General features: G+C 33.3%; 8 protein-coding genes and 4 pseudogenes across 12 annotated transcripts, besides 1 other annotated feature; 6 read left to right on the plus strand and 6 right to left on the minus strand.

The window, feature by feature from the left end:
* Positions 1–16539: part of a mobile genetic element that runs on past the window's edge.
* On the plus strand, positions 935–1471 carry TVAGG3_0123650 (protein of unknown function, DUF4106 family; the record flags this gene model as incomplete). Its single annotated transcript, XM_051223654.1, has 1 exon — positions 935–1471. The coding sequence occupies one exon, from the start codon at positions 935–937 to the stop codon at positions 1469–1471; it is 537 nt and encodes a 178-aa protein (XP_051108640.1).
* Positions 1476–2273, plus strand: TVAGG3_0123660 (uncharacterized protein; the record flags this gene model as incomplete). Its single annotated transcript, XM_051223655.1, has 1 exon — positions 1476–2273. One exon carries the CDS (start codon positions 1476–1478, stop codon positions 2271–2273), a length of 798 nt encoding a protein of 265 aa, XP_051108641.1.
* Positions 2302–3535, plus strand: TVAGG3_0123670 (annotated as a pseudogene). Its single transcript has one exon. A coding segment is annotated over exon 1 (1234 nt).
* On the plus strand, positions 3571–3989 carry TVAGG3_0123680 (annotated as a pseudogene). Its single transcript has one exon. A coding segment is annotated over exon 1 (419 nt).
* TVAGG3_0123690 lies at positions 4006–4461 on the minus strand (annotated as a pseudogene). The gene has a single exon. A coding segment is annotated over exon 1 (456 nt).
* On the plus strand, positions 4498–5353 carry TVAGG3_0123700 (annotated as a pseudogene). Its single transcript has one exon. A coding segment is annotated over exon 1 (856 nt).
* On the minus strand, positions 5853–6308 carry TVAGG3_0123710 (uncharacterized protein; the record flags this gene model as incomplete). The annotated part of the gene is made up of 1 exon (XM_051223656.1): positions 5853–6308. One exon carries the CDS (start codon positions 6306–6308, stop codon positions 5853–5855), a length of 456 nt encoding a protein of 151 aa, XP_051108642.1.
* TVAGG3_0123720 (KilA, N-terminal/APSES-type HTH, DNA-binding family) lies at positions 6332–6665 on the minus strand (the record flags this gene model as incomplete). Its single annotated transcript, XM_051223657.1, has 1 exon — positions 6332–6665. A coding segment is annotated over one exon (334 nt), but the record flags the coding sequence as incomplete, so codon positions are not given.
* Positions 6769–7179, minus strand: TVAGG3_0123730 (organellar and viral DNA polymerase type B; the record flags this gene model as incomplete). Its single annotated transcript, XM_051223658.1, has 1 exon — positions 6769–7179. One exon carries the CDS (start codon positions 7177–7179, stop codon positions 6769–6771), a length of 411 nt encoding a protein of 136 aa, XP_051108644.1.
* Positions 7829–8743, minus strand: TVAGG3_0123740 (organellar and viral DNA polymerase type B; the record flags this gene model as incomplete). Its single annotated transcript, XM_051223659.1, has 1 exon — positions 7829–8743. The coding sequence occupies one exon, from the start codon at positions 8741–8743 to the stop codon at positions 7829–7831; it is 915 nt and encodes a 304-aa protein (XP_051108645.1).
* Positions 16540–20501: 3962 nt separating the features above from the next.
* Positions 20502–21004, plus strand: TVAGG3_0123750 (regulation of translation involved in cellular response to UV; the record flags this gene model as incomplete). Its single annotated transcript, XM_001303307.2, has 1 exon — positions 20516–20932. One exon carries the CDS (start codon positions 20516–20518, stop codon positions 20930–20932), a length of 417 nt encoding a protein of 138 aa, XP_001303308.1.
* A 41-nt stretch (positions 21005–21045) lies between these two features.
* Positions 21046–21616, minus strand: TVAGG3_0123760 (uncharacterized protein; the record flags this gene model as incomplete). Its single annotated transcript, XM_001303308.1, has 1 exon — positions 21168–21611. The coding sequence occupies one exon, from the start codon at positions 21609–21611 to the stop codon at positions 21168–21170; it is 444 nt and encodes a 147-aa protein (XP_001303309.1).
* Positions 21617–22003: the final 387 nt, after the last annotated feature.

Consider the following 22003-nt stretch of genomic DNA (forward strand, 5'->3'; position numbering starts at 1 on the left):
AACAACTGCAATGAAACATGCAGATACTATGTTTGTACTGTTCAGACGAACTATAAATGACTATTCTTGTTTCTACAACCCCGGTATTAAATATCATATAAACATAGATGGCAAATATTATCCAAGAGAAGAATATTCTACAGTTGAGGATATGAGGTCATACAACTTGACATTAGATGCTATGAACTTTAACAACAACTTCACAACAACCATTAACCCTGAAATGCAAATTCTATTATGCCATATGTGAAAGTATGGACTCATACAGGAGGTCAAAAAACTCAATATACAAATGGAGACCGTTCAAACTTTTGGCTTGGCATTCCATTTGCTGACTCAGAAGACTTTATGGGTGGTATTTCAACTGTTGGTACTGTCAAATACAATATACTGGTGACAGAGACGGTCCAGATGAACTGAGAGCAAAGAAGTTTACAAAACCAATAGCACTTTTCACGGAAGATGCTCTTTTGAAGATTCGTTCGATGAAACCTGCTGGGCTCCTCAGATTGGCATAACGACAGCTTCCATCGAGCAGATTTTGGCAGCAGGTCAGTAAGTTGTTCTTGAACTGACTTCTCTCCGTCAAATATTGACAGTACGCCAGTTTTGACATAAAATTGTATTATAAACTTACCTTTAGAAATATCTGTAAGTTTTGTTGTTATATTTTTGTCTGCTTCAAGAACTTTCACCATTCAGTTATACCAACTTTCTTTGCTTTATGAAAATATTTTGGTTCAGCAAAGACTGCTATTCTATAACATTTTCCATTGTTTGTATAAAGAACTATTCTGTCAATGTATTTGTATTGTTTGTGTGTGTAAACTTTGTTCTGCTTCAATTCGAAGAGATACTCGAATACGTCCATCTTTTTATTCTAAGTAAAATGTCATTTCCGAAAAATAGAAGCGTAAGTGTTTCAAAAGGTTTAATGGCGGTGGCAGATGTGAAGTTAAATTCACCAACTCAAACAAACAGTCAAAGTGTTGTTGTCAATGTCAAAGACAGAGATGTTGAAGTGGGGAAACCATACGAAGACGAAGATGGTATAACAATAGTTCCTGTAAAAGAACAACCAACATATCCTGAAGTTAGCAGAGACTTAAGTTCTGTTGCAGATATTCGAAACGACTACCAACAACTGAAAGACAAACTTAAAACTCAGGAGAAGATTTGTCAAGCTTTAGGTATAATGTTAAACTTGGTCGAACACAACCCTGTAAAAGTGAACTCATATGTCATTGCACCTCATGAAGTTTTGAAAGAACTATTGAAACTTTTGACAGAGGCAGACGATATAAACATCAAAGAAATAGAACCCGACATTAGTTGCTGTGGTGTTTCATATAATGTCATTGACAAGATATACGTTATGAAAGGAGGTGAAACGTTGAACTTAAAGTATAGTTTCCCAGACGTCATAAAAATATTTGACGACCATAACATTTCATTAAAATTTATTTGCTAAGTAAATGGCAGAAGATATAATGGTTTATACTATTACGACTAAAAACCCTGAGTCATATAATTCTATAACAACAAACTTACAAAGTCCTCAAGGACGATATTGTAAACTAACCTTAAACACAATGACGACTAAAGCTTGTTTTGCTCTTTTGACACCAGAAGATTTTATTGTTGTGAATGGTAAAAAATACTCCTTTGAAGATACTTACTCAGATATACCACCAACAGGTTTTGTTGACTTATTTAATACTTTAAGGACGGATGTAACATGTGCTGCAACTAGAGCAGGTTTCATTATGTTTGGATGTCCGACTGAGTTTACTATAAACAATATGAGCTATAATACAAAACTTATATCTGGTTTTTACTACCAACAGTTTCCTATAACAGGAAAAGGTGTCATACAAGGAATGTCTATTCCATTGACTTTAAGTACACCTATTTTATATATTGTTTCAAACTTAGGTTCAAAGTGCTATTCGAATGTCGACAGAAACTACTATGACCAAAAGATACTCATGCGTATAAACAACACTTTCTCTGCTGGTTTGCCTATTGTTCATTCGAATGCAGAATTTTCAGCTTTAGTAAACTCAAACACTTTGGCAAGTATAACGTTGACATTAGTTGACGCAAACTTTGTTCCTGTAAAACTTTTATGTCCTATGTATTTGTCAATGACGGCAGAAAGTTTCGAATTGGAAGATGCAACTGGTGAAAGTATTGTATTACAAGAACAACTTCAACAACAAATAGCTCAAGAACAACAAATGCAACAAATGCAACAACAAAGTCAAGAATAAAAAAAATATTTTTTTTATTTTTATAAAAATGTACAGAATAGATGTTTCAGATTTTTATGACTTCCAAGCGTTCAGAAATATGTGTCCATTTAGAGACTATAACAAAGCAGTCGAGAATTTGAAACGTTTAGTCATTTATGTTGACTCTGCCCCAGAATGTTATGTCATGAAAGAATGGGATGTTGTCTTTAACAAACCAAGAGCAACAATAGTGTCTGAACAAGAATGTAGACAAAAACTTAAGAAAATAAAAGTCGTACAAGTTGGCATGAAGATGTTAGATGCTTGGGATATCTTATTGTCAAAGTTAGAAGATTTTTCAGTTCGAGGTATAAAGTTTATACACCTTCTCCAAACTTCTATTCTATCTTCACTGGATATAAATACGAACAAGTAGAATGGAAAGAAAATATTATAGAAGCTTGGTTAGACCATGTCAAAGAAATTATATGCAATGGAAACGAAAGAGTCTATGAGTATATCTTATGTTGGTTTGCAAACATCTTACAACATCCAAGTGCTAAAAATGAAACTGCTCTCATTATAATTGGAAAACAAGGAACTGGTAAGAACACTTTCTTTACAGATATCTTATGCAAACTGTTAGAAGGTTATTCGAATCCGAATATGACAAACTTAGAAAACATCTGCGGTAAATTTAACTCTTCAATAGAGAATATGAAACTTATAGTTTGCAATGAACTTCAAAGTATAGATACAACAAAAGTTTTGAACTCAGATGCTTTGAAGAGTCTTATAACAGACAAAGTTGGAGTTGTTGAAAGAAAGTATAAAGACCAAAGAGTTTGTGAAAATGTTGCAAACTTCGTCATGGTTTCAAACAATGTTGTTCCGATGAAGTTAGAAAGTTCTGACAGAAGATATGTAGTTGTCAGAACGTCAGATTCTCATATGCAAGATACAGAATATTTTGACGACTTAGCAGAAACTTTGACATCTGACTTTTACAACCACTTGTTCTCATATTTATGACATTAGATATTTCTAAGTTCAATCCAAGACAAATTCCACATACCGAAGAGAGACAAACATTGTTAGAAGCAAACAAGAGTGTTTATGAACTGTTTATAGATGAGACTAACTTTGAGTGTTTAGATGAAAGGTCATTGTACGATGAATATAAACAATATTGTCAAGAGTATGGTTATATGGCAGCGTCTAAACGAACATTCTTGGCAAATGTCAAAAATCTTTTAGATGTTCAGAACGGCGTATATACAAAGAAAAATTTTTCTGAGTAAATTTAAAAAAAATATTTTTTTATCCGATAGAAAAGATGACGAAATTCATCTCAGTAAATAAGTACATGACAGAAGTCAAAGAAGAACTAGACCCATTCACATATTTGAATGTTTACTTCTACCATTTTGAAAAGTCTACATTTGACAAAGTTTGGAACATCGAACCAGTTAAGTTTGCTATTGTGACTAAAAATGGTGCGAAATTTGAAGACTTAGACATAGAAGGTTTGTTACAGTCAAAGAAAATTTTGACAGAAGGTTCTCAAACCTTAAAGAAGGCAAAGCATACAAACTTGTTATACCTTATGAACCAAAGAAGACAGACGACTATGAATATTATGAGTCTAAGATAGTTGAAGTTCAAGGTAAATTGGGTAAAAAGATTTTAGAGTCTAAGCCAGTGTTTGCTCCTAAAGAGGAAGAGAACATTGACATTGACCCAGAAATGTTCTAAAAATAAAAGTTTATTTTTACATGTCAAATTTCTTTTTCTCTGGAACTGGTTCAGGTTCTTTCTTCTCTTCTTCTACTTTCTTTTTCTTTCTTTTCTCTCTTCTTCTTCTTCTCTGGTGGAGTTATGTCAAATTTGGCGCAACCATATTTATGTAAAAGTTCTTTGTCCTTTAATAGCTCATCTATTCTGTTTTCTATTTCATCTTCAAGAACAGCGCATGTGTCTTCTTTGCATTCTAAGAACTTTTGTTGGACTTCATCTTTCCAATCGGCGTCATCTCTGTCAACAAGTCTGTCATTGACAAATTTTAAGACTTCTCTGCTAATGTTTTATGGTTCTTGTCATATTCCCAGAAACAGAACTTTAGAACAAATTCACCTTTCTTGTTTACACTATGTAAGATTTTATGGTCGACAGATGTTTTGCTGTCAAAAAGTTTGTCTCGAATATAGATAGCGAAATCGCTAGACATTTTCAAAAAGATAAAAATTTTAATTTTTCTAAAAATATGTTAGAAAAAAAGTTTGCTGACATTGACAAGAAATTTGAGAATGTTTTAAACAAGAACAAGAGGAAGTTAGAAAATGCTCAGATAAACCTATACATGACAAGTTCTTATTTGCTCAGAATGGTATAACAGGTCTAATCGCACCACCTGGGTCGGGTAAGACTTTCACTTATCTTAAAATGGCTGCACAACAACAAGAACTAGATGAGAAGAACCCATTTATGAGTTAGTAGTCATTTGTAGTACTTCTGGTCAATTTGACCAAACCGTCAATTCGTTCAAAGATATTATAAAAAAGTCTAAGTTAGTATGTATAAAGGATACTGAGTTGTTAGATTGGATAAAGAAGTACCAAAGAAGAGTTTTGAAGTATAATGCTATAAATGAGTATGTCAATTCTAAGTTTAAAGACCCAAATGAGGAAATGCAGAGAATATTAGAGAAGAAACACTTCAGAAACAAACAGAAAGAGATAGAATACATTTCGAAGAAATTGCAATCTTACGATTGGAAGACATACCCTCATAGATGTCTTCTTATCTTAGATGACTTTGCTTCTCATCCTTTGTTAAAGAACAGAGAACAAGACATGTGTCGAATTCTTAAGAAGCTCAGACACTTTAACATCTCTGTTGTCATTTGTGTACAGACAGCAAAGAGTTTAAGTAAGGATGTAAAGAGAATACTTACTGACATTATACTTTTCCCCGGATTGTCCGAAGACGATTTCATGGAACTTATGAAAGAGTCCATGGCAGGTAAGTTTGACAGACATGAACTATGGGAGAAGTACAAAGTCATACAAGACCCTCATACTTCTTTCAGAATTCATATCTACGCGAACAAAGTTCAAATTGTAAAAAGTCAAGCTTGAAAAATGTAAGTGTTTGGTCTTAGTCTGTTGTGGTGCTGCAGCTTTCGGTTCTTCTGGCTTTGGAAGACATTCAGGAAGAGGAACGTCGGACATTCGTTTGTGTCCTGTCGGAAGGAAGAACTTTTCCTGTTGGAAGGAAAAACTTTTCCTGTTGGAAGGAAGGACTCGGAATGTCGGAAGGAAATTTTTTTCCAGTTGTCGGGAAATTTTTTTCCAGTTGTCGGGAAAAATTTTTCCAGTTGTCGGGAAAAAAGTTCTCAATTTTCGAAAATTTGAATGGTTTACGGACGGACAACAGGAAAATTTTTTCCAGTTGTCGGGAAAATTTTTTCTTGTCGGATGGAAAAACTTTTTCTGTCGGAAGGAAGAACTTTTCTTGTCGGATGGAAGGACTCGGAATGCCAGAAGGATTTGACAAGGCAATTTACTTTATAGAGCTACCTGAGCCATCTGAAGTCAAGCGTAAAAATAAATGGTTCATCTACCCTACTTGTTTGAAGTTGTCAAAATACTCTGTTATTTTTTCCTTCAGTAGCGGTAAGTCTTCTTTGAAGGTAAGTATTGTACAACCTTTCATATCATAGTGTGTTTGAGGTAACGTATCTTGAACTATTTGTTTCACATCTTCATTCGGTGTCATTGAAATCGGTAAGTTTTCGCGATAGAACCAATTTCTGTCAGATTTGTAAATCTTAGCAAGGTCGTAAAAGCTTTTGTTGTTTCTTCTGACTAAATGCAACATAACCATATCTCTGTCTTCTTCATTTTCCATCTCTTCAGTGTAAATCATATACTTATAGTTCTTTTCCTTTCCTTTTGGTACCGAACGTGGTATTCTTTTCTGTATGTTTTTGTCTTTGGATTCAATGACTTCATCTTTTGCTTGAAGTTTCTTTTCCATCTCTTCACGTTCTTGTCTATGAATTTCATCTAACATCATGAAAATATAACAAGCGTAACGAGGTGAAGCCCACATTGCAACAGCATTTACAAGAAGTCTATGTACATACCAACCTCTCAAACCAGGAGCCAAATTCTTGCGATTTTCGTACGGAATCTCTACCCTCGGTTTTCCGAGGGTAGCAAACATATGAGGAAATTCTTCTAAAAGTTCTTTTGTCTGTTGGTTTTCAAACCAATGGTATGCTTGCTTTGTAGAACGAAGAGCATTCAAAATACTTTGCATTTGGTACATGTCATCTTTGACCGAACGAATGAGACGTAACTGTTTGTTATACTGAACCCACTCGTATTCTTCACTTATAGCTTCATGAACGATAGCAGTTGTTGTGTTCTCTGTTGTTGACATATCTGTCTTTATATTCCGGATAAAAAAATAAAAAAAAATAAAATTAGCGTTATTTTCTGACTTTCACAAAAGACCAAAAATAAACGCTTTACATGTATTTTTCAGCAACTTCGTCAAATAATTTTATAGCTTTATCTATCTCATCTACTTCAAACGTTTCTTTACCTTTTATGGGAGCACCATATATTTTCTCAAACTTTTCAAGTAGTTCTGTTTCAGCAGCTCTCATATCGTTAACGAACACAACCTTAACTCTATTGACTGTACTGTCATATCTTTGAGTTATATTATATGTTCTTCCTATCTTATATCTCTTTGTATTGAAGTCCTTCGGTTTCTGAACGATGTAAAGTAAGCCTTCACTGCAACGTTCTGAGTCGAATAAACCATATGTTATGAAGTTATATCCAACAACTGGGTCTAACCATAACAAAACTATTGGTATAAGACTTTTGTCGATGAGATATGCTGTAGTTCCATAGAATCTTACCGATATCATAAGCTCAGGATTTCTTGTCAAAATTTTCTGACTAGAAGCAGTTCTAACCCAGTCGTGGGATGTTTTCTTTCCAAATGGAGATATAATGTCTGACAAAGAATATTTATTGTATTTCTTTGAGTATCTTACGTTTAAATCACCTATTCTAACCAATTTAGTGTTATTGTCTATCTTTTTAACTGTTTCAAACTCAGTGTTTGTCATTTCCTGTTCTTACATACAAAATAAAAAAAAATATTTTAAAAAAACTAGCTTTATTTTTTCTATCTTAAGGAAATTCATGATTTTCATAGAGTTTTAGGCGACCAGGATTTCTTACCTACTCGCTGTTCTTCATGATTTTCATAGAGTTTTGGCGAGTAAGATTTTCTATCTTGTATAAAAGATATGATTTCAGGGATTTTTTTGACGAAGTGCAAAAGTTCTCTTCGTAAAAAAATAACAGTTATATAATGAAATTTGGTCATTTTTTCAATAAAAATAATGTTTATGTTAGAATGTTAGATCTAACATGTTTTCTAACATGTTTTCTAACATGGTCTAAAACACACAAAACTCATGAAATTTCATACGGAATTCAATAAAAATAATGTTTATGTTAGAATGTTAGATCTAACATGTTTTCTAACATGTTTTCTAACATAACTATTTACAAGCGTTTTACATGGTATATGTTGCGATGGTTCATGACTCTAAACAATTTCGTAGCTTCTATTTCTTCTGTCAGTACATCGAATGTTTTAACAATGCCGAAGGTTTCTTTATATTTCTTCTTGACATCTGAAAGAAGGAAATCGTCAGCTGTTGGATAGTTTTTGTTTAGAAATGTCAACATGTCCATTTTATCTTCTGCTGGTTTCTCTGCTTCTTTCTTTAAATCTGCATAGTCGTTTCGCATACGTTCTATCTCTTTGACGGAGTAGTTATATTTCCTCATTGCTGCTTTACATTTTGAACATTGCGGATTCATTTTTGCGTTATATTCTGAAACCTTACCTGCTAAAACAACTAAGGCGTCAATGGTTTTCTTCATCTCGAACATAGCGGGTCTTATTTGTTCGTTCCATACCTTACCCCTACTATCTTTATCTCTTATTTCCCAAACACATTTTGCAACTAATGAAACAAAGTTGTCGTAGGTCTTAAATTCTTCGGATTTGTAAAGGTCAGAGATGTTCTTATATACCATGTCGCAATCTTTGTCCATAACCTTATGGTTGCAATGAAAACCAAGGAATTCATAATTTACCTTTCGTATGAACTTCTTTATTTCTACTGAGTCAGTTGCTTTGACTTCTATTTCGTCAAATTCGGGAATAGTGAGTTTTTGTTGTTGGATTTCAGGAAGTTTAGGTAAATGGTCAATAATGTCCTGCATTTCATAAAGATACTGTTCATTTGTTTCATCTTTCGCACTACAGTCTAAATTACTTGTTAAAAGTTCTTGCTTTATCTTCTGGATTTTTGTTTCGAAAGTATATGAAGAAGGAATGAAGTTTTTCATCTCTACTAACATTGACGTAGGATTCATGACTAACGAGTTTGGTGCTGTTGTTGCTAACATGTTCTTACAATAAAATAAAAAAATATTTTTTTTAAAAAACTAACTTTATTTTATGTTTTTTGTGAAAGTGTCAAAATTCATGAATTTCGAGAGTTTTCTACGATGTTAGAAAACGTGTTAGAAAACATGTTAGATCTAACATTCTAACATAAACATTATTTTTGGGTCTTTTACGCTCATTACGAAGAAGTCTTGACAAAACATTTACGAAGAAGTCTTGACAAAACATTTACGAAGAAGTCTTGACAAAACATTTACGAAGAAGTCTTGACAAAACATTTACGAAGAAGTCTTGACAAAACATTTACGAAGAAGTCTTGACAAAACATTTACGAAGAAGTCTTGACAAAACATTTACGAAGAAGTCTTGACAAACATTTACGAAGAAGTCTTGACAAAACATTTACGAAGAAGTTTCGACAAAACATTTACGAAGAAGTCTTGACAAATTCAAGAGTTTTAGTCTCTTTGAGAAAGCATTTAAGAAACATTTAGATCTAACATTCATAGCATAAACATTATTTTGTCGAAATAAATGGTCATCTTACTCACATATTTTTGTAAAGACGATCCCCAAATTTTTAAACTTCTTTTTGCCAGCTTCTAATGCAAATTTTAGATTCATATTCTCTATAATTTCTCTTTAATTCTTGTTTCATGTCTATATCGTATGAGGATCTTAATACCAGATACATATCTCATTCATTTTCTATGTTTTATCATTTTTAAACTTCTTCTTCGAAAAGGTTTGCATCTCTACTGTAATCTATCAAGTTCTTCTTATCTAATTTCTCATGAACCTTTTATCTATGAGTTCCATTAATTTTTCCAAACTGCCTATACCATATATTGGAGACCAGTCTTGCCATTGTTATACGGTCTTTTACATATCTTCTCTAACTGTTGATTTCACGGCAGAATTTCGCATGAATTTGTATAAATAAGCTAACGCCGGAATTCACGGGTTTGATTTCTACACAAAATGCCTTAAAAACTATCTTCCAGGACTGTATTTCCAACACTTTCTATAGTCTTCCTAAACTGCTGACACTATTTGTACGATTTATCTATACCATCCTTGCTCTACTAAGACTCAATATCGTTGTAAGTGCCTTTTGTGAAGTTTCCATTAGCATTTGCTTTCGTGACGTTTTTGCCTGGATTCGACTGACATTTCTATTCTTACAATAAAATAAAAAATATTTTTTGTGGACGTCGACATTCGTTTATGTCTTAACCGTCGGACCAAACGATAAGATTCGACAAAGAATATACGATGAATCTCAACAAAACATTTATGCTGAATGTCTTAACAAAAAATGATTACGATGAAATGTATTTCCTGTTGTTGTCAAGAATGTATGTTTGTCACTTTTTTAAAGATGTTAGTGACCGTAGCGACCTCGGTCGCTAAAATATAATTATTTTCTATCTTAGAATTCATGAAAATTCACTGTGAATATTTGTATAAAAGCAACCGCTGTTTCTCCGTTGGTAATATTCTTCACAATAATGCCTGTTTTGGTCGAGCACTTTTTGGCTCCACCGTATTCTTTTCAAACCTGAAGCATTAATATATGGTAAAATTAATGCTGTTTAGAAAAATTTTATTCATCAATGTTTACTTCATGCACTGTTTTACTTCATGCATGTTTAAACTATTCACCTATCTCTGTTAACAGCCCAGTACTTTCCTTGGAGAGGATCTAACTTCGAAATACCTGTTAAGCCTTAAAACAGCCCATCTCTCACACGACTAAAACCCATTCAATGAGTTTGTTATAGCCTCTAGTTCGTCATGAAGCGCAGTCAATGTTCATCAAGTATACCTTCACTTGTGATTTACCCTTGAACAATTGTTGTAGTTGCACACTGCTTTGCAACTGAGATAGGACCATGTTCGACAATAGCGTTATACTGGTTTACTAAGCCACCTTGACTTGAGTAAATTCGAGTTCAAACCAAAAGGAGAAACCTTTCATACAAGTGTCGACCTTTCATATTGTTGATCTTTCATCTCTTAGGTTTTATGATATTATCCCATTCGAATTCATACAATTTGAGTGTATGCAAGTTTGGGTTGAAAGCTTCCTTTAATCATCATACAGTTGTTGTTGACTTTTCCAACTTATTTCCTTCCGGAACTCACTATCTTCGTTGGAATTCAGCGATATATGGACACCCCATACGCAGCTAAAGTCAATATATATTTTATCTTATTCGAACTTTTCGCAACAAATTGGTCAGTTGTGGAAATTCCAATGAGTCTCTTATCTTGAGAACTTCTCTGTATCTCATAAAATCGTCAAAGCACCTGTTTTATAAACCTTCGACTAACTCAGAGCTCTCCTACAACTTTGACTCGTCATTGAACTGTCTCAATGAAGTTTGTATTTGCTCTGGTTCTTGCAAACCTCATTGGAAATCTTCTGGGTTCAGTTTGGTATCCGAACAATACCAAACTCTATTGGAGCTGTGTACTTCTTTTTGCTAACTGTGCTGAACAACTTTTGTGTACTTACTAACAATGAAAAGTTTGTTTGCGTCTTTTTGTACAAAAGTTCTGTCAGTTGTCATCTGGAATTTGTTCAACAGCCCTTCTCGAAAGAATGTTAACAGGCTCTGACAATGTTGCACTACCTTTCCGAACAATGGTTGTAAGGGCACTTTGTTCAACAATGAAGTGTTTGTGGACAATACAACTCTTCAACCATGTAATCTTTGTCAACAACATAGTCTCATGTGAAACCTTCTCAGTCTATGTTGGAACTCGATATTTCAATTTGCCAATCGGTGCAATTTTGACATTTACCTCTAAGAATGTACCTTGTCTCATCACATGACTCAAGTGACTCATACTTCTCTTCTCTAACATCCCGAGTTCTGAGTACATGTTAAGAATACAAGGTTCAATTGCAATTGTTTGTCATGGATTTTAATTCCTACTTTCATTCATATGTCAAGTTATTTATTGAAGGGGAGTATCCATCATGTGTCTGGACTCGCTTGAGGGTTAGTGTACCTTCGAACTTCACGCTTACAATTTCTTCTTGCATTCAAATTCTGGAGTCGAGTCACCATTTGTCCTCTTTGTAGGGCTTGACAGCGTCAGAGCATTGCATCTGTTGTGACATTGCGATGCGATACGTATAATGGACCATCTAAATCTTTATGTCAATTGTTTGTATCCTTTCTTATTTCCGTCGTTAATGGCGCATATCAGAAGCTTCTTGTTTTCCTTCGTCCAAAGTTTTATGTAAGGTTCGACCAGAATTAATTTGACTTCTTAACTTACGATACACATTTTAATCCATATGCATACTCACTCTCATTCTTTCCATGGAGCGTTTGTACATTCACCTTTTCCTTTTTTTCCTTCTCACGAATACAATGTTCGTCATTGTCCAATAGATTGGCAACATCTGTCTTCACTGAGGTTTCACTAACATCTGCTAAGGCAGTTTCATAAAGTTCTCTTCGTACTCTTCTAGTCTGTTTGATAATTTGGCGCCGTGTTCAAGCTCATCTCGTAGCGAAGCCACCAGTTTTCTAGACTATGGGTCTTCTTCCTTATTTAAATTCTTTAAACTTTCCAACCCATGCTTTTCTAACTCTGCTTTATTCCTGCAGATTACTTCTTATCCATTCTATATGGTCATTTATAAAATAAATATACTGTTTTTTAAAATGGTTATGCCATTATAGCTCTGAATGTAAGGATATATTTTTAACGTTTTTCTCTCTTATCTCTATGTTTATTAAGCATAGCTTCCTTAGAAAATTATTGTATTTCCTATAGCTTACCCGGTATAATATAGAAAGATCTTTGTTCTTCGCTTTATTATTTTTATATTCAAACTTTATGCTTACCATATCTTAATCTTCAATTTTTCATCTTTTAGTTCGTCGACAATTCGGATAACATATCTCCATTATTTGCCATTTTTTCTTACTTAGTATTTCAAGAACAATTGATCCAGCGTATTATTTTCAGTCTTTGTCGTTTTTTATTCGGTTATCGTGGTCTTTACAAGGAGTATATATTGTTAGGGTTCCGTATAAAATTTGTAGTTGCAATTACTTATATTGTTTTATAATATTTTTTTCCACTTCTATTACGTCTTCTATAGGGTTATCCTTTATTTCGCTTCACATTCGCTAAATCTCTTTTTTGTCTTTTTGTTTCTGACTTCAATTATGACTCACAACAGTGTAATTTCTATTTCTACTACAAACAAGTTTCCAACTGTCCTGTTCCAATCATAACTCAGCGTTTACATTCAATAAAATTAAATATTTTTTTTGAAAAATAGATTTTTGTCTTTATACATATCACCAGTTACTATAGTCTGTTGACTCTCAACCCATACCCAGTAATGAAGTTGATTTTTTATTGATAACTAATAGCTTGTTTTGTTTGTTCTATGTCTTTCTGCTTCCCTTCTTCTATTGTTTTCGTCAACTTTCGGTTCACCTGATCTTTTACCTCACTTGCAGTATGGTTGTGTCCGTTCAACATCGTTTCATAAATGCATATCATTGTTTTTGGTTCCTTTCACTTTTTTTTGTTGTAAATTATAAATTTTTCCTCATAGTCATGAGATTTTTATATGTATACTGTTGTCAGTAAGTAACTTTTCATCTTTGTCTCGAAACTCCTTCAACTTCATATCTAGTATTGTGAGAGTGTCGTGTTCTTTTTTGGTACATATCCGTTCCTTTCTTGAAAAGTGACTTTATAGTTAGGGTTTGTATTTCCAGACTGGCATTTGCTATTATTGAATTTTTCTCTTCATCTGATTCCTTGACAGTTTTGAACAAGTTGCTTCTTTGTTTGCTGATGTCCAAATCTACACTTCAACCTTTTCGGTACATTTCATCTCAGTAAAATAATTTGTTTGTTTTGTTTTCACAAATTGGCTTGTTGTAGATTTTTTAGTTCGGTCCTAAAACTTTCCTGAAGTATAGAGAACTAGGACAAACACGTGTGTTATACTGCTGATCGACAAATCCATCTTGACCCATTTTCAATGTGTATTGTTCATTTCATGCTCCAGTAAAAATATTTACATCCCCAGTTTGAGGCGGTTGCGGTTGGATTGACTTGTATATCCCACTTGTTGTGCATGGTTATATCCTCTGTTAAGATCTTTTCACCTTGTCCATTAGTGTGTCCTGCTGGTTAAGTAGTCTATTTGTTTTATAGTAGTTTCCTGCTTGTCTTCTACATTGTCATCGCATCCGTGAACTTTTCCTCTTGTTAGGAATTTGCAATAAAGATTTGCGCATCCGTTTGCTAACCATCCCAACCTTTTTCTGTCAGTTGTTATATAGGTTGGCTCTTTCTCTTTAAGAATTACCTAATGTACTCAATTATCTTCCTTCCAACTCCAATACACTTCTGCTATTGTCCCACTGCGGGCCTAAAATCTGGATTGCAACTCCTTTGCTAATTCGCCAAAGAACCCATTTCTATGGGTAAAAATGCGATCAAAAACAAGACCCCTTGTTATCTAATCGACAAAGAAAGCACTCATTAAAAAATCTTTAGTTCATACACCAAATGTGGTTTATATCATTGGAACATTCTGATGGTTATAGAGAAGATGGACACTCTACTGGCTAATATTTGTCGTCAAAACACAGATACTGTGACCATACATTACAGTCCAAAATATTTAGATTGAAAACTGCTTTTGACAATATTCGTTGACAAATACCATCAAACAAAACTGCATCTGACTGTGAACTTTCTTTCAAATCAGACGATATTAAAAACTATCTGCGTTCAAAAATGTAAACCAATATTCATTGTCGACCAAACCATCTGCATCTTGGTGTCATACAGTGCTATAAAATGCTTCGATTCATACTCAACAGATTGATAAGGTCATTGCTACCGAATTTCGAAATTTGATGTTGAGTTTATATTATACAACACCAAGATTATATATGTATTACGATTGCATTTAGATAAGATCAAGTTTTAAATATTATCAAAGTAACGAAGAAAAGTTGCCGAACACTCCCCTGAAGAAATGAAACAACCCGACTTAGAGAAAGGACTATATATTTAATAGTTTAGTCAAAAGAGACAAACAAGAAAGAATGCCGTTTCAAACTTAAGAAGGTGACAAAGTAAAATAGAAATACCTAAACGCGACCCATATTAAATACTATTGATAGACAACAATGGAACTCGACAGTACTCACATTCTTGTTCGTAATTAAATAGAAGAAGTATACAAGAGAAATTTAAGAAGTTGTTTAGGCAAACATGGCAAAATGTACAGACTGCAACAGAGATAAAATAACTATTGTCAGACCTCGTTTCAAATCTGTCAAAGTTCAGTGGTATAACTTTCATTAAACAGTTCTAACCATATAGACAACTCTGACGAATATGTATAAGAAGTGAAAAATGACGACTAAGCAATTCCTATACCATGCGTAAATACTCATGTAATGCATTGATGTCTTACTTTGTCCCGTTGTTTGTGTATACCCTAAAGCAAATGTTAGTGGTTTCCTCTCCCTGAGTGTCAGCTCCAGTAACATTTTATAGCAAACTTAACGTCTCTTTACATCATATCCTTTACCTTTTGTCATTCTGACCAATCCAATATCTATGCTTATGCCAACCTGCTTGAGATGTACTTTAATCTAGTGTGACTGTGTGCAGTAAGTTTTCACCTGAAATCGTTTTACTTCCACCTGTTTCCTTTGAAGATTTGCACAATACAAAAACCTGTCGACTATTTGTTCCCATGCACCAACACAAACATTACTTGAGGACTCTTGCTTCCATAGATTATAATAGAACCTACTGGGTTCTAAATCAAACATATTAGTTTATAGATGTCTTTTGCTTAAAATATAGTGCAACTATTTCAGGTTCTTCTGGTTGTGTTAGATATTTTTATAATATAATCTTATGTTTTCAGGTAGTAAAGTCTTGCTATAAATTATTTTCTGTCATTTCATAATATATACTATTCTCGTTTTTTCTATTGCATTATATCTTTTATATCTATAAAAATCTAATATAATGTTAGCTTTTGTTCATCTAACATGTGTGTTCTAACGTCATCTCCATAGTCATAATAATATGGTGCTGACTGGTCAGGCAATGTCATATCTGCCATTTCATAAACTCTTAATATTTCTTTTGTCTCGTCTATATAAGTTAAGTAGCAGTTGTTGTCTAATGAACTTTAACTTGTGTACACTCACTCTTTTTATAGCTTACATACATTTCATTGTTTTTTTCGGAATGAGTTTATACCGTGTACCATTTTCTAAGGACTGTACAAACTCCCATCATAAATATATTTTTTCTTCATAGACGAAAAGTCACCAACCATAGTTTCAATATTTTTTGTTCCAACTAAACTTTGTATATTTTCATTGACATATGTTTTATCTGCTTTCTTTTCAAGGCTAACGTTTAAGTCTGTTATTTCAGAAGATGTATGTGTATGTCCAACGTCACTTTTCCTGTTTAAGGTTCTTGTAAGTTTGTAATAATTGCAATGTATGTGTATGTCCAACTCACTTTTCCTGTTTAAGGTTTCTTGTAAGTTTGTAATATTTGCAATGGTATGTGTATGTCCAACGTCACTTTTCCTGTTTTAGGTTTCTTGTAAGTTTGTAATATTTGAATGGTATGTGTATGTCAACGTCACTTTCCTGTTTAAGGTTTCTTGTAAGTTTGTAATATTTGCAATGTATGTGTTATGAGTCTTTTTTAGAATATTCGTTTTCAGCTCTTGTCACTTCACTTGACATTTTATTGTCAACATATGTTTTGTCAGCTTTGTTGTCAACATCTGCTTTTGTTGCATATGTTGCATCTCTCTGTCATTTCTTCTTGACTTTTTCAATGACATACTCTTTGTCAGCTTTGTTGTCAAATCTGCTTTTTGCATATGTTGCATCTGCTCTGTCATGTTCTTCTTGAACTTTTTCAATGACATACTCTTTGTCAGCTTTGTTGTCAAACTCTGCTTTCAAAAGAAGTTCATCTATATGGTTCTCGTTTAAAGTTCTTTTGTTGATTTATACAAACAGTATATGGTTCCTATTTGTCTTGAAATAGAAACTCATCTGTCATTGGGTTTAATGTCAGTTTTAAGTTTCCTTCTTTCAATGACTCATATCTTAGAATAGTTTGAAAAGTTGTTGTGTTCTTATTTAGAGCTTGCAAAATGAGTTGTCGTTGTGTTTTATTTCTTCATAGACGCTGTTTCTTTCGACATTTTTATTCTAGATAAAATATGCTTTCAATAGAAAAAGAAAATTCAAGAGTTGCTAAACTAAACCATTAGATGAACTTTTACTAATGTCGGTCAAAAGTTTGAGACAGAACCGTAAAGCATGAAGGCTATCGTTTTGACTACCCGTTAAGATGGTTAAGAGACCCATCGTACAAAAATATGCTTTCGTAGAATGAAGTTTGTGTCTGTAGAAGATAAAAGTTTTCCATTTATTGTAAGGTTTCATATAGATTATATATCTGAAGGGAAACGAAAATGTGGAAGAAATTGAGCTAATACAAGTTGACCTTTCATCTTCTCTACAGACTCTGCGTTAAAAAATATAGAAGATAAAATAAATTCATGTTATGCAAAATATGCTGATGAATATGCAATACCGAGAGCACACTTTATGTGAAAATGTATATGACAACAAAATTCACAAGTGTCATTTCAAATCTACGAAGACAATCCAAAGAAAGACGAACAAATATATACAGAATTCACTGCAATGTCATATTTATTTGCAAAGAATGTTAAATCAGAAAGTCGAACTTCCTTTAGCAAATATTTACAGTCGATATTCAAGAGATGACACATATTTATTAAAGATGTTTTCGACCCAGCTGCTTATTGTTCATGCTTCATTTTCTGGCGCCCAAAACTCTTTCTTATGCTTGGCAAATGATTTACGAAAAACCTACAAAGTTATACAACCACCAGTGGAGTATTTCAGACTTTCAAGTATGGTTTACTACAGATGGAAGAAAAGAATAATTCCATTATACCATGCGTTTTACTTAGAACTTAGTTATATTACAATACTATCGAACGGTAAAAATATAACTTTTTAATACGGTTGAGGTGTTGATTTGGTTGCCAACTAGACTGTGGTGCAGTTCAGGGTGTGTATAACAGAGCTTGCTTCTTCTGTTCAGGGTTTATATAATACCAACGATGACCTACCTCTTTTACCTATTTTGACACCGTTCCAAATTCCTCTTCCTACGGTTTTTATTCCATTCCATTACTCTTCCAACATTTCGAAAGAAGTTTCCATATACTATAAAGAAACCATTTTACTATATGTAAAATCTATATGTCCGCCTAGTCTCTACGTTTCCTGTTGTTCCATAGCATTCTTTAACTGGAGCTCATACATTCTGTTTCTCCTCTGGTAGAAAATATTCTGGGTCAACTCCTGTGTTCGCGTCATCTTATAAGTTGTTAATCCCACTTCAGGTTTGTATAAAACTCTTTCCATCTCATATTTGCATACCATGGTGGCAAACCTAACCCAGCGTCATTTGACATGGCAGTTTGCATTTGTACATCTGTTGGCACTTGACCATAGTTTGCCATTGCAGTTTGTATTCTAACTTCATTTGGAATATTCTCTGGGTTTGGTTGTCCAGGTTGCTGTGCATTCGCTAAGTTCTGTGCGTCCATTTATTATTAGATAAAAATATCTTCTTACGAGTACATATTCTGAACATTTGCAGGCATTGGTTCATCTTCATATTCTCTATATCTTTCTGCCACGTCAATAAGTAAATGACACAATGGAAAAACCTAAAACAAGTAGTCCTATTTCAAACCACATTACTTACTAGTAAAATTTCTTTGTTATGACACTTTCTCCAGTTTATAGGACCTCTCTCATATTCTATCTTATCGTATCTAAACTCATAGTCATGTATGTCCTCTAACCATCTCAGCACTTTCCAAACACATTTTATCGGATGTAAAGTAAAGCATGGATGGTTATGTAAAACGTCTAAATTTCTAAAGAGTCTCTCAAAGTCCAGTCTACTTGGTATTGAAATCCATTGTGTTATAGAACGGCGGGTCCACTATAAAGAAAACATTTTCCTTGTCTTTATTTTTCATACAACTCTGTCCAATAGTCTCACAACTCTATACCCTCAATATATTTTCTATGTTCTCTTTGAAAACATTTGTATAGTTAAGATATAAAACTTTTGACATAAGTGTTTCAATGTCATGAACTCTTATAGCACCACTTATATATGTCTAGCAGATATACTATCCAGTCAATTATACTCTGCCTTTTCAAAACTCTCTGACATATTTTTCTTATCTAATGGTATACGTTCCATCTTACCTATAGGTATTTTTCTTTTAACTCTTTCAATATTTTGTTTGTGTCTGGTATATGTTTGAGATGTCTATATGTTGTCGAAGTCATTGCATATAATCTTTGAGTCAGAAATATTGTATGGCACAAATGGATATATAGAACTTCACCGAACAAGTTACAAATGTTAGACCATTCGGTAGTTTCTTAAATCTCTCAATAGATACTTTACATCTACTCTTATTTCCAAAGAAAGGTACGGGTTGAATTCATTACGGTAATTCTAATTGGTCGTAAATTGTCAAATTAAATTATAAGAATATTGTTAATAATTATATAATAAAAATTTTTTTCCTGAAAGTGACAGAAAAGTGACGGGGGCTAGAGGCACGAAGTGCCTGGAACCCCACTACCTTTTTTTTTTTTTTTTTTTTTTTTATTTTGAAAACAATTAATTTTCATAAGGAAATAATCATTTTCTTATTCATCATAGTCACAATAGTGGTTATGAACTTAGCTAGAGAGCAACATCTGCCGTTAAAGATATATAATACAGAGATGTTCATATATAAGTGATATCTCTCTTCGAGATCAAAGACTTAAAAGTCAACAAGAGATCCACAATTTTGAATATCTTAATTCACATGAAAATAGCTAATTTTCCAATAAAAACATGAACTCATGAAAAGTCGAATATCAGACGCCTTATCTTCTCTTCAATTTGATGAAATCATGGATTCAACTATCAAAACAAAACGAGAATGCATTTAATTCAATAAAATAGAGACTTTTATAGTTTTACAAAGATGACTGTTTTATAAATGAACAAATAATGTGTTCCACATTAGGAAACGAATCAACAATCATGCATCAATTCACGAAATTTCATTTTAAATGCAACGCTTGATACCAATGTATTTTTAAATTATAACCAATGTAACCTACATAGTTTTGCAATATTTTCATGAACTTGACTTGTCATTGCTATTCACTCCCATATAATTTGTTTATTTATGTATTTATGTGGTTTACAAAACAATCTAAATCAAAATTAAATCCTTCTTCCTATGCAAAGTTTCCTTATCGATGTTAAACATAGAAAAGATCATATTATAACATTCAATTATGAGAAATGCCTCATAATATTACTAGTTTTATTACATTGAAGCTATTTTTCAACAATTTCGAAATTTCTTTATCGCATAGTTTAGGAATCTATTGTAAACATAATTAATGTTGAAATATTTGATATATTTTAATAAATCAATGGAAAAAGGCGAAATTTAATAAATTTATAATTTGAAAGTTGGTATTTTTGAGAAAACTCATAACAAAAAATAATGTATATCTATATGCCATTATAGATCGCCATCAAAAAGGAGTGAAAAAGAATGAAGCGGTTTGGTCGTCCTTTTTCTCATGGTTAAAACTAACCCATTCCTCTCATCCCAGGCCAAGAAGACAAGAAAGGCTTTCTTCAATGCTACAAAGGATGACAAGCACCGCCAGCTTTCTGCTAAGCTCAACAAGGAGCAGGCTGAAACACATGGTGTTAAGCAACTCCCAATCCGCAGAGATGATGAAGTTTCCATCAACTCTGGCAAGTTCGCCGGCCGTGAGGGCAAGGTTATCGCCGTCAAGCTTTCTGAGAACCGCATCGTTGTCGATTCCTTCACACGCGAAAAGCTCAATGGTCAGACAGTTCATGTTTCTGTTCACCCATCCAACTGCCTTATCACAAAGCTCAAGATGGATAAGCAGCGTAAGGAACTCATCGAACGCCGCCGTGCTGGCCGCGAGAAAATCCTTGCTAAGCTTGGCCACAACAAGAAGTAAATTGCTTTAATTATTCGAGAAATAAATAAAACTTTTCGATATAAGTATACATTTCAATAATAAAGGTAAAAAAAAGGAATTTTTTGAAAAATATTATATTTTCTTTTTTTTGTTTTAATTTCCAAACATAATAGTTGTAGAATACTTTAGATCGTGCTTTTCTTTTGCATGTTTCTTAAAACATAAATAAATAAAAAAAAATTGCAATCTTTTCCTGATTTCTTTGAGAATAATCTTAATTATCTTCATCTTCTTCATCTTCAATTTCATTATCGTCACCAAATGGATCCCCGATATTTGTTCCATTATGATTTTCTCTCATTAAAGGTGTAGGAACAGGATTGTTATCAAACGGAGAGACATACACACCTCTCTTGGGTCCTTCTGACTCACCGGTAAGTCCTTGAGCTGCTCTAATTTTAGCGATGATAGATTCCATTTGATTTGCAGCTTGTTCTGGGGCAGGAGCTGGTTTGGGTTTCTCAACCTTAGGTTCTGGTGGCTTTGGAGCTTCTGTTGCTTTTTCGATTACATGTAAATATTGTGTTTCTGGGATTGGGGTCTCTAAAAATGTCTTATGTACATAGTCTACGACCGGATTTTGGCCTTGTGTAAATTCTCTCTGATATTTTGTTCTTGAAAATGCATAATATAGGTCAAGTTCCTTTGTTTGATACATTTTTGAAGGTAAAATTATGACAAAAAAGTGTCAAAATTAAAAACCACCATTTATGGCACTGTTGAATAGATATTCAGAATTTCTTCTTCGTCTTCAATTGTAGGTTGGAAGCATTCATATTTGATACCTTTATAATATAATAACATTGGTTATTGCCTATTATATGGTTTGATGATGCATGAAAATTCGTTTATTAAAGTTCTGGAAATAATTTAATACCTTTAACACGAATTGTGGAAATACTATCAATCAATCAAAGTGAGGTTTGGAGAGGTATTTTGTTATTTGCAATGAATTCTATAATTTTTAGCCAATTCTATCGGTGCGGAGAGGTTTGAGTACTTTATGAGGGTCTGTTCGTCAGAAAGTATACATTTATAAACTTTCTGACA

Source organism: Trichomonas vaginalis, chromosome IV (genome assembly GCF_026262505.1).
Source record: "Trichomonas vaginalis G3 chromosome IV, whole genome shotgun sequence".
Lineage (NCBI taxonomy): Eukaryota > Parabasalia > Trichomonadida > Trichomonadidae > Trichomonas > Trichomonas vaginalis.